Genomic DNA, 12,293 nt, shown 5'->3' with positions numbered 1-12,293 from the left:
AATGATTTGTGCAGTGTGGACATTATCATGTCTGAAACTTAGTAACAAAAAAATAAAGATGAATACAAATGTAGATAAAAGATTTGATTTTCCTTTCAATTCATTTGTGCTTCCTCTCTTTTCTCCATTCTTATCAACTTAGAATCTTTTGATAGGACTACCTATTATATACTGCTATAGATGAGTTTTATTTCATTTCATTTAAGTTTGCCTGCTTTTATTTCACTGCCTTGTCTGTAGCAGTAAATACATTTTCTTATTTTTCTGGGCTGGCCCGCCCTATCCAGCACATTTTTCATTCATGAGTCTAAACATCACTTTGGACCAGTGGAAGTGGGCAGAAGTAGTGTTGTCACCAGAAAACAGTGAGTTGGTTTACTTCGCAGGATTTCACCATCAAGGTCCCAAACTCTGGATTAAAAAAAAGTTATTCCCCATGGATTCTGGGCTATACACTGATAAGAAACTAGTATTTTAACTCCATCTATCTGATACATTCTCCTTTTCCGCCTACTTTTTCTGTTAACTTTGATCTGTTTATTTGTTTTATTGTTACATTGTGGGTCTGTTGGAAAACCTAAAGTTTAATTTTTGATTTAGGTTTCTTTGTTATCATATGTTAAGGCAGAAATAACTTGGTTTTGTAAAAAAACTTAAAAAAAAAAGGGGAATCTTGGTTTGGTTTTATTTTTGTATCTGAACCTAACTTTGGCAAGTTGCGCTGCTTTGCTCTTTCATGGCTTTCTTTTTTAAATAAAATTCTTAAAGGAATTGATTAGACTACATAAGGCAGGGTTCTTTTGTTGGAAAAGATGTAAAGTTTTTTCTTTTTGTTTTTTATTATTTGTGTCCTCAAGAAATTGGTGTTGGGTTTACTTTCGTTTGCTAGCAGGGTGTGTAACTGCTCTATTTCTGGCATCCTTTGTGTGAGTTACTGGTGTTTTAGGGACAGGGAAAAAAATACAAATATCTTATGTGTCAACAGAAACACGTAGCTGCCACCCCAAGTTAAAAAAAAAATAAGTCCGAAAACACCCAAAACAAACCATCACATTCAAGACAAACTGCTCATAATTTCTGAACCCTCTAAATGTGACATGTAAGGAAGCTGCAACCTCCGGTGGTTAAAAGTGGAAGTGTCAAAATGCAGTTCGTCGTTCATCTGCAAGGGCCTGGCTCCAAAAAAGAGCAAGACGGAGAAGACGCTTTTTCTATCCCTCTCATTCCCACTCTGCCCTGCTGTCTCGAACAACCCAGTAGCAGGGTGGCCAGAGGAATTATTGATCTGTAAATCTCTTGTTAAAAGTCTGGATTTATAAATGTCCTCCAGAGCTGGTATATCACAGCCTAGAGTGAACCACTGTTTAAAGTTTCCTTTTCTTTCACAGTGAGATTGCCAAAACCATACCAGTGATAAAGCTGCTAAGATGGCTTCCAATTCCACACCGATAAAAAGTTTAAAAGGATGGTTTTGTTTTGAGTAAATTTCCTTTATTTTTTAAAAAAAGAAGAGATGCTGGCGAGCCTTTTAAAGGGGTGCTGTTCTGGTATTTGGAGTTTTCTGAGCTTTCTACAGTGTTACAGTGTTGAATCCTCATCAGACATGTGAACGACACTGTTTTTTATCACCTAAACGCATGTTTGAGTTTGAGTTTGAGTTCCAGCACGCTCTCCGTTTGGTTTCCATGGCGACAAAAAACGCGTCATTTTAGAGAGTTTTTCTACTTGGAAATCCTTGTGACGTCCCGGGGGATCAGGTTCGGTGATTGGTTACCTTCTACTGGTTAACAAGGGCATGTACAAATACATCAGGCGGGTGGAAAACGTGGGATAAAGTTATTTCCAACGATGGCTGGTGAGTTTACCAAAGAGAGACATCCTGCTGCATTCCTTGCTGTGGGTTGCTGTTTTCCACTTCGTTTTCAGGCTCTGATTCAGGTTCCAACATGTAGGGCTGGATGCTATGTGTTGACATTGTATTTTGTTTTTTTATTGAGTTCATATGAGCCTAATCCTTCTGTTTATGAGATGTTACAATGACGGTGAAAGCAGGTGCGGTGCGCGCTCCCGATGTAGTGCAGTGGCGGGAGGCGGGGCTTAATGCAGAAGAGTCTCAATCCACTCGTTTTGCCCGCAGGCTGATCTGACAGCCTACGGAGAGGGTCGTAGGTGTTTTACTGTCATCTTAGATCTTTGGAGAGAGTGACGCCCAACAACTTATATTTGTCCATGATTTGTACCTCTGAATCATAAATGACAATGGGTACCTTGTTCTTCTTACAATGACTAAAATTAATAACCATTTCACAGGTTTTAGAAGTACTCAGAGGTTATTTTCTCCACTCCAGCAGACATTTCCAACCTCTAGTGTGATTCATCATTTGAACTGATCACACCGGTATTGTCTGCATACTTGACTATCCGATTGTTAGGATGAGTCGCAGAGCAATATGTGAAAAGCACAGCACTTAGAATACAACCTTGTGGGGAACCTGTGCTTATACAGAGGTCATCAGACACATAGCCATTAATTTTTACTTTCTGTGGTCTAAAACTTAAAAGGTTTACATTTATAAATGGTATCACCAAGACGAAGAATATTCAATTTGTTAATGAGCTTTACAAGAAGCAAGGAGTTAAAAGAACTATAGTCTATAAAATCAATCCTTGCATAAGATTTTCCTTTGTCTAATTGTTCATATGCAGAGTTCAAAGCAAAAGAAATGGCATCTTCCACGCTCCCTCTTTTTCCTCCAAACTGGAGTGGGTCCACAGACACAGGAATCTGTCCTTTAATATGGTCCAGCACCAGTCGCTCTAAGGTTTTCATTAACAGAAGTTAATGCTACTGGCCGATAAGTCATTAAGACACGTCACAGGTGTCTTCTTAGACTCTGGTATTATGACAGACTTTTTAAAACTAAGAGGGACAGTGCAGTATCTGAGCGGCATTTTATACAGACTCGTATTCTAGACTCATATTTCTGAATGTAGGATTCTTTTTTTTTTTTGGGTCAAAATGAAAAAGTTATACAATTACTTTTCCTAAACAATTAGTTTCCTAAACAAATATATTTGTCAATAAAGTCAAAAATGTAAAAATAAAATGAGAAACACCTATTTACATTGAAGTTAGCAATTTAAAGAAATCTGATAATAAAAATGAAAAAGTTTAAAATGATAAAAATAGTAAATTAAATTTTTACTTGAGAAATTGTGATGTCTGAAAAATGGGAAAAAGGTGAATCCAGGGAAGGCCTACCAGCTTCTCCCCTTTCAAAGATATACATTATATGAAGTACATGTCGAAACAAAAAAAACACAAAACATTCCAATTCAATAAAAGAAGAAAATAAAATGAGTCTTGATCAGTCTTCTAGGTTGACAATTTAGAGGCTTTATTCTTCCAGCATGGAAAAAAAGGGAGAGAATACCATTAAAGAAAAGCTTTCTTTTAAAACTAGGCTTTCGGAATATATCCTGGAGTACAACCTTGTTGGGGAAAGTCATTTACTTTTAGCTTCTGATTTGCTGTTTCCAACTGAAATAAAAAGGTTCCATTTCTGTTTACTATGCACAAAGTTAACTTTTCAAACACCTGCTACTGTTACATCTCTTCCTGGGGGGGGGGGGGGGGGGTCTTGTGGTTTTAAGGTGTTGTATCCACTTGAAGTGAACGTTGGTGGCTTCACACGCTTCAGGTCTGAGGCGGCTTTGTGAGTGTGGAGAGGAGAATCTGATGGTTGTGTCAAAAGCTATAGACAGATCCGGCAGAATAAGGACTGAGGATTGTCCAATGGATTGTCCAGTGGTAGAGATTTGGTAACAGGAGAGCAGTTTCAGTGGAATGGCCTTGCCTAAGAGACTGATATGGATCAAATAGATTTTCATTATGGAGGAACTTTGAGACTTGGCTGAAGACTACACGCTCTAACATTTTTGATAAGAACAGCACCAGTAAGACCGGCTGATAGTTTTCAACCTGGGCTGGGTTGAGTGTACGTTTCTTCAGCAGCGGGGTGACCCAAGCTTGCTTAAAGACAGGGGGAAATATCAGATTCAAGAGAGGAGTTGATCATATTAAGGTATTAAACATGATAAAATAGTAAATGAGAATAAAAAAAACTAAGCATATGAAAATTGCTAAATAGCAAAATAATAAGTCAGAAGTGGAGAAATGATGGCTGTAAAATTTTATTGAAAACACGGTCCAGTCAACAACAAGATCAACAGCACTTTAATACCCTTTGTTGCAAACTCAATGAGTATGTGGCAGACCTACCTGGAAGCCAACTACAAGCTGGCTGCACAAGTCTCCATCAAACGTGACATACCAAAACACCCCAAAGCTGTTCTGCAGAGGTCAGAGCCCCCTCTGTCATGGTGTGAAGATGTTGGACCCACATGCACGATCAAGCAATCTGGAGAATGTGAAAATAGCTTATTGGAGAACTGAGGGGATGGTTCCGGAAAGACCCAAAGGCGGGGTTCTCTGCAAAGATAGATTTATGAGTAATGGAATAAATCTCTGGGAAGTGAAGATGTCCTACTTGTTTCGGAGTTGCCGTGAATTCGGGTGGTGTCAGGAGGTCTGAGAGGATGGATGTTGGCAGTGGGAGCCAGTGAGGGTCCTTTCGGTGGAGGGTGGATAGGCAGCGCCAAGCTGATCGGATCCGGAGGATAGCCAGTGGAGAGAAAGCCAGGTTATTGGTAGGGAGTGGTTGCTGGAGATGATTGGCTGCTGGGAGGAAAATCACAGGGAGCTCAGGAGAGTCCACAAAGGAGTGTCTCTAGGGGAAAAACAAGAATTCTTAAAGTTTCTCAAGGGTTAGAGGACACAGGAATTCGCTGGAGGGCTTAGGTTTTACCACAGAGGCTCAACGCTCAAGCGACAAAGGACTGGCAATCAGCTCCAGATATAGTGCTGGTAGATGATCCCTAATTCTACCTGTGGCGAAAACACCTTCCAGAAAATGGTTCCTCTGGCTCCCTCTGGTGGAACCTGAAAAATGCTTCAAAGAACCCACACCACCTGACACCCTCAGCCAATTAATCAACAAGACTGGCTATAGCTACGGCCTCAGGAATGGGGCCACCATCAGCCACCTGCTCTACATGGTATGACATCAAGCTGTACGCTAAGAATGGGTGAGATATTGAGACATTGATCCACATCACCAGGATGTCCTGGAAGGACATTGGAAAGTCATTCAGACTAGAGAAAGGTGGTTCATTGCCTTCCCAGGATATCAGATGGGGAGGAGAGCTATAAGTACCTTGGCATACCACAAGCAATTAGCATAGCACAAAGAGGCCACGAGAAAAGCTGTCACTGCCAAATGCTTACAGCGAGTACTGAGAAGTGAACACACTGGCATGAGCAAGACAATAACAACTATGCTCTGCCAGTGATCAGATACCCGACTGGGATGAAATGCTTGCCAAAGGAGGTAGTGCAGACCACAGACTTGTATATTTTTTAACGACAATTAAAAAATTCCTTAAAATCTTTAAAGACCTTGCTCTTCACCAGTTTTTTTCTTGCTACGTTTTTCTAATTGTTTGCTGTTACTTTTTCCAACAGATCCAACCTTCATCAGTTCCAGCTTTATTCCACATGAAGAGAAAGTTTACTTTTTCTTCAGTGAAGTGGGCCGAGAATATGACTTTATCGACAAATTTATTGTCTCTCGGGTTTCCCAGATCTGCACGGTAGGTGTAAAACAGTGCTCTTACCGTTGGAGCCATGCACAAACAGATTTCAGCCTTTCGGAATTTTCTTGTTTGTAGAGATTTCTTAGTCATAAATCCAGTTTGTCGTCCAAAACCTTTTAACTTGTCAGACTATATAAATAGATGTGCTTTTCCCTTGGGGAAAAAAACTTTTTTTGACTTGTCTAGCCATCACTTCATTACTCTTTTTTTGTTGCTTATTCCATTTCAAGGTCACAGGGAAACTGTAATATATCCTCCATGTTAGTAGGCAAGGGGTAGGGTACACCTGGTCTGGTTGCTACTTTATCACAGGGATTTTAGGCTTCATACAGAATCATTCATTCATTCATCCATTTTCCTAACTGCTTATTCCATTTCAGGGTCGCAGGGAAGTTGGATCCTATCCCAGCAGTCTTAGGGCGAAAGGCAGGGTACACCCTGGACAGCTCGCCAGTCCATCGCTGGGCAACACAGAATCAGAATAAGATTTATTGTCGTTGAGACAGCATCCCGACACAACAAAATTATTCCTGTACAACCTGTCCAAGATTTGACAAAACAACATACATGTAACATAAGCAGGATCTGGCAGACTGAGGCAGCAGCCACGAAGCGGCACACCTTCATATGCAGAATGAGGAAAAGATTAGATAAGGAAGGATGGGTAGATGTTAAAAAAAAGAATTATCTCTACATTTCACCAAAAAGATGGGAAGGCTAAAGTAGTGACAAAAAACACACCTCTAAAAGAAAAAACAACACATATTCATGTCATGTTTTTGCCACCCTGATCTCCTGGTGCTCATCATTGGTAACTCGATCCACCTGCTGGCTTCCTAATTGCCTCTGCTACCTCATTCAGTTCACCTGGTTTCCTTTTCTCTCACTGCCTACTTAAGCTCCCTCCTTTTCTGCCAGATAATAATCAGACCTATGTCTAGTTTTGTTCCAGCGTTCTACGGATTGATCCTCAGTTGCCGACCCTCTGCTTCATGCCCCTGGATTACCCTCCTTGCCTTGCCCTCGACGGACACCGCTACCTTTCGGATCTTCTGGTTACCGACCCTGCCTGTCTTTGGATCTCTGAGCCTTGTCGTTGCCTGGACGAGTATTTTGCCATCCTGTTTACCTCCCAGCTGTTGCCTGGTTTCTTCTGCAGACCATTCCCCCGGACTGATCTTCTGTTCATACTCCTCCACCAATAAACTGGTCATTTGTCCAGAACTCCCTGTGTGTGGCTGTATTAAGGATCCTCAGGGTAACTCATTACAATTCAGACAGTCACATGGGAGGGGGGGTGGGGGTAGGATCTCCCGGCACAGCCAAGTGAGGTCACAACCAACCGGCGTGCTATCCAACTTACTGTCCATGAGTGAAAGGGGGGGTTCAGAGAAGATGGCCTGAGATGGAGTGGTGGGGGGAGGGTGAGACGAAGCGTCAGACAGCATTACATTCCAGGAGACGTGATAACCAGCCTGTCCAAGGCCAGTCAGGGAGCCAGTTTCAGAAAACAGCTTTGTTTTGGGTCAGGTTGAGTCCTTAAGTCCTTTGGTCTCGATTCGGCTGTTTCGGAGTCCGATTAAGGGTCAGTTTCTACTAAACCGAGCTGACAGCTTCTTGAAGATGTTTTCCACCCCATGGATGAGCTCCGGAACCGCAACCAGCTTTCCAGTTCAGGCCAGACTGGCATCCAGTTTACTGTTCAGCTCTATCGCTGCATGAGTTTGAGTGCTGCTAGTTGCTCTGCATAGTCCATCACAGATCTTCCAAAATTTGCGACACACCAGGAAACCGCACACACCAAACAGCAGAAACCCAGAAAGAAGCGACAGACACATGACCTTCATCACATATCCAGCATGCATTCTGTCAGGACCTGCAGGCTCCCCTTCGCCCGTTCGTGATCAATTGCACAATTAAAAGACTTGGTACCAAAGTCAGAAAAAACGTAAACACAAACGATGGATTCTTGTGTTCACCCGTTGGCATGTCCATGACACACACAAGCTGTAAGTAAAACGGAAGTACCCAAAACCTTGCTGGTTTTGTTTTGATCAGGCTAAAAACATGCCAGCGATAACCCAGACAGCAGCTGACTCCATACCAGATCCATTTTCAGACCGGCTCAGAGTCTTTACAGTCAGATCCGTTTTACAACTGCTACCCAGATCTGTACAGAGTTTGGTTGTCAGTAGGCGGGACCGCCAAAATCCGAGGAGTCAGAACAGATCCGGGTGATAGTAGGAAGGAGCAGGGGCCAGCGTTACTTCAGAGTGAAGACAGTAGGCTGAGAAGAGGACAAATGTGACATTTGGACTTAAAAGTTTTGTACGTTAAGTTTCACAACGTAGTCATATTATGTTAGAAGCAAAACATTTCATTTGTTGTTCGGGATAAGTTCATTTATATCATTTTTTTAAAGCTTGCAGATTGTCAGTGACACCAAACTCACTCACTTCATGGCATTGTTGAGAAAACTGTGTAGTTATGGCTGTAAAACATAACAAGGCTTCTTTCTTTGCTTTTAAATTTAAATAATAAATTCATCCTGTCCTAAAACAGTGTAAATGTCATGTTTGCTGTTTTTAATAAGGTAGACAAAGTAGAATGACAGGAGAGAAGAAAATTTGTTAGTTTTCTCTGTCCAAACAAAAAATCTCATTTTTAATTAAAATTAGGAACAACAAATTATGTTCTTGTGAGATTTATAAAGACAATCTGGAAGTTTTATAATCTACATAATAGTATGATAAGTTTGCCAGTGGAAGATAAGTCTGCCCCGGTGCTTTCCTGCTGACAGGACATGCTAGCATGCTAACAGCTAGCCAGCTGCTCAGAGCAAGACTGTTCATGATGAAACAGAAGCAGTTCTGATGTCTGAATGTCTGCGTGACATCGTTATCTGTGCCAGACTTATACGAAGGAGTGAAGTTAAACCGTTTGTAAATGACAAGAATTTAAGACAGAATAACTTGTTGCAGCCGTGAAACTAAACTTACACTTTTTGATAAAATATGTTTTAGAAAGGAGCAGTGAATATATGGTCAATTAGTTTAGGAATTTTAGACTAAAATCTAATTCTTATAATTAGACTTTTAAAAATGATGTAAATGCATTTGAATGGTTTGGTTAGTTTCTTCCTCAGTTAACCTTGTAATGTGCTTTTATTTAGATATAGCATATTTAAACAGGACAACAAATCATTTTAGGTTCCACCTCAAAGCAAATACTAAATGTCCATGAAAGCAACGAGGTAAGTTGCACACCTACATGACCATTTAAATGTGACTTTTGTTTTCTTTGGTCATGTTGTCTGCTGCAACTCTGTCCTGTGAAATTCACAACAACAAGTTTACTTATTTAAGGGTGAACTAACTAGTAGGTCAGCAATGAGAAAAATAATATTTTTTCTCATGAAAGGTTTTGAAATTAAATGAAAGCAGATGCTGACTGCACTCTCTACAACAGACTTATAGAAGATATGCAACATCTTGGTGCAGACGTTAAACCATCTCAGCTTCCTTAAGAAGTACAGTCTGCTCTGACCTTTCTTGTAGATGTAGTCAGTGTTGCATTTCCAGTCCAGTTTGTTGTCCAGCTGAACTCCAAGATACTTGTATTCCTCCACCACCTCCACCTCCTCTCCCAGGATGGAAACAGTGCTTTGTTTATTCTTCTTCCTCCTGAAGTCAACAATCATCTCTTTTGTTTTGCTGCTATTTAATATGAGATGATTGTCACCGCACCATTTAAGAAACTGACTGACCAGTTCTCTGTACTCTGCTTCTTGTCCATCCCTGATACACCCCACAACTGCAGAGTCATCAGAGTATTTCTGCAGATGACAGGACTCAGAGTTGTACTGGAAGTCTGAGGTGTACAGAGTGAAGAGGAATGGCCAGAGTACAGTTCCTTGTGGTGCACCAGTGCTGCTGACCTCCATCTCAGACACACAACCTTTCAGTCTCACAAACTGGGGTCTGTTTGTGAGGTAGTCATAGATCCAGGTGGTTGTGGAGGTATCCACCTGGAATTTATGGAGCTTCTCACATAACAAAGCAGGCTGAATGGTATTAAAAGCACTGAGAAATGAAAGAACATGACCCTCAGAGTGCTGCCTGAATGGTCCAGATGAGAGTGTGCTCTCTGGAGCAGGTATATGATGGCATCTTCAACCCCAAGTCCATTACGATATGCAAACTGGAATGGGTCCTGAAAGGTGTTGACTTGCTTGTTGAGGTGAGCCAGTAAGAGTCTCTCCAGGACTTTCATGATGTGAGATGTCAGGGCAACTGGTCTGTAGTCACTTGGTTCAGCTGGTTGTGTTTTTTTAGGCACTGGAACAAGGCAGGAGGTTTTCCACAGCACTGGGACTCTATTTAGTCTCAGACTGGTGTTGAAAAGGTGCTGGAGAATCGGACATAGTTGTTCTGAGCAGGTCTTGAGAACTCTGGGACTGACACCATCTGGACCTGCAGCCTTGTTCTGGTTCAGTTTCTCAAGTTGCTTCTTAACCTGATTGCAGGAGACAAACAAGGTGGAGGTCTCAGGATGTCCTGATGTGGAGGGAGATGAAGCTGTGTTCTGGTCCATGACTGAGCTGCAGGGTGACAGATTGGAGGCGTGACAGGAAAGCAGTGGGCTTATGGAGGGTCTGTGGTCTGTTGGGCTGTTTGAGTCAGTCATCTCACTAACAAGTCTTTTTTCCATTGACAGCATGGCCAATGCGTTCAGCCTCTCCTGGGTCGTGGTGTTTTTGAGTAAAGTTTTTAATCTTTTCAAAGTGGAGAAACACTTCTCGGCTTTTGCTGTGGGCATGGGTGGACAACCTTTAGGAAAGTGACGGTTTCTGAAAAGACTTGATGATTATTCGCTTTAAACAGTTGAAATAGATCCACAGCAGGTTCTGAACTCCTTGCTGTAGATGAGACTGTCTTCAGCTTGCTTCCTTTGAGCCCTTGGTATGCCTTCAGGGTGCTATTTAGCTATTTAGTCTGTCATGCCCTGCCTTGCTGGTTCCACTTAGTTTATCCTCCCTCTCCAGCCACACTCGTATCCAGTTCCTCGTTCCTTCTGTTTGTTAAATGAACCCTTGAATATAATTCCTTTTTTCATCTTGAATCCTTCATCCTCTTCTTCTTGGCAAACATCTTCAGGAAATTCATCCTTATAAACCTCAAACTTGTGTCTCTGCTGCAAAGTGGCACAGACATGGTGGTCTGTCAAGGAGAAGCGCTCACTAGTATGATCAATGATGGCATCACAGACCTGCAGAAAGAAATGAAATAATTAGTGAAGCATTCAGGGAGTGCAGACAAAGCAATCGTAATTTGTCTTTGGTGGGGGGTGGGCATTGACTGTGAGAAATAATTTTTAGTTAGAGGCTCAAATTGCAAAATAATCCCTATTTCCCAGTATAAAATAAATTCTTTCAAATAAACTGTTATGGTTCCAGACAGTAATCTGGGTCACTACCAAAATTTTAGTATTATTTCTTTCATTGATTTCTGAGATTTCCTGGATATTTCATCAAATTACATCCATAACTTTTTAAGTTATATTGGTAATACACAGACAGACAAACCAACACTAACAAATATACAGTATAAACTCCGTCTTGTTGGATGTAATAAATAAAAATATAAATATTTAACCTACATCACCTGAAGTTAACAAGCATGCAATTCTCACTTTATCTTGAAATATATCAAAATAGTTATGGTGTTATGTTTGTAGAGATCTTAAATAAAGAAGTTTCCAAAGAACAACAATTCTTAGAGTTAAAGTTATGTTGATAAATGATCAATCTGATATTACTAACAAGTGTTCGAGTCTTATAATAAATTACAGTAGTCCGATGGACTGCACCTGACTTCTGTACCTTACCTCTTTTTAATTTATTCACAATCCTCTGGATGGAGTGTCTTGCACCCCTTTTCCAGCTGAGAAGGAGCAGTGCTTTCACCACCAAAGGCATGGAGAGAGTTTATGTGAAAAGCAAAAGGAATTTATTATTCAAATATATTATAATAAAAGAAAGAAACTAAAAAAGCCCTCAGAGAGCACAGCCCTCCGCCAAGGCCTTTAAAGAGTTTCTGGATCCAAACGGTGATCTGGATCACCACCAAAGTCAAATCAGTTCTTGCTTTTCACATTTCCAACAAGTCCTGAAAATTTCATGAGAATCTGTCCATAACTTTTTAAGTTATGTTGCACACAGACAGACAGACAGATAAACATCAGCAAAAACCTCCTTGGCGGAGGTAATTAATGATGATGTTACAAACAGAAAAATACAATTGTTACCTGATCCCTTGTATATCCTGCTGGAACTGCTTGAAGCTCACTTCTATATGAACCAAATCTATGTTTTTCTTCTGGAGTTTGGCATAGAGAAGGTCTGCTCGCGGAATGATGGTTAAGTTCAAGATAGAACTTAAAATCCTGGTTTTCAAGTTGCATGACAAAGGCTCCTGCTTCTCTGATGGCATCAGGATGAAATTCAAAATCCGATAGATTATTCTACTTCTCTGATGCTCAGGAGGGATGGCAGCTAGATGGCAACTAAAGGCAGAGGC

At 41.0% G+C, this 12,293-nt stretch overlaps 1 protein-coding gene across 1 annotated transcript in view; it reads left to right on the top strand.

Moving 5' to 3' along the window:
* The window catches only part of sema4ab (sema domain, immunoglobulin domain (Ig), transmembrane domain (TM) and short cytoplasmic domain, (semaphorin) 4Ab), a gene marked incomplete at both ends in the record, with an annotated part of 49,194 nt that overhangs the window by 27,055 nt on the left and 9,846 nt on the right, over positions 1-12,293 (top strand). The window contains one exon of the mRNA XM_079258795.1: positions 5,585-5,712. Within this exon, the coding sequence (XP_079114921.1) occupies positions 5,585-5,712 (128 nt within the window). The remainder of the gene's footprint in view (positions 1-5,584; positions 5,713-12,293) is intronic.

The sequence above is a fragment of the Telmatherina bonti genome (genome assembly GCF_933228915.1).
Source record: "Telmatherina bonti genome assembly, chromosome: 19".
Lineage (NCBI taxonomy): Eukaryota > Metazoa > Chordata > Actinopteri > Atheriniformes > Telmatherinidae > Telmatherina > Telmatherina bonti.
Note: the sequence above shows the minus strand (reverse complement) of the source record. Positions and strands in the feature narration are given on the sequence as shown.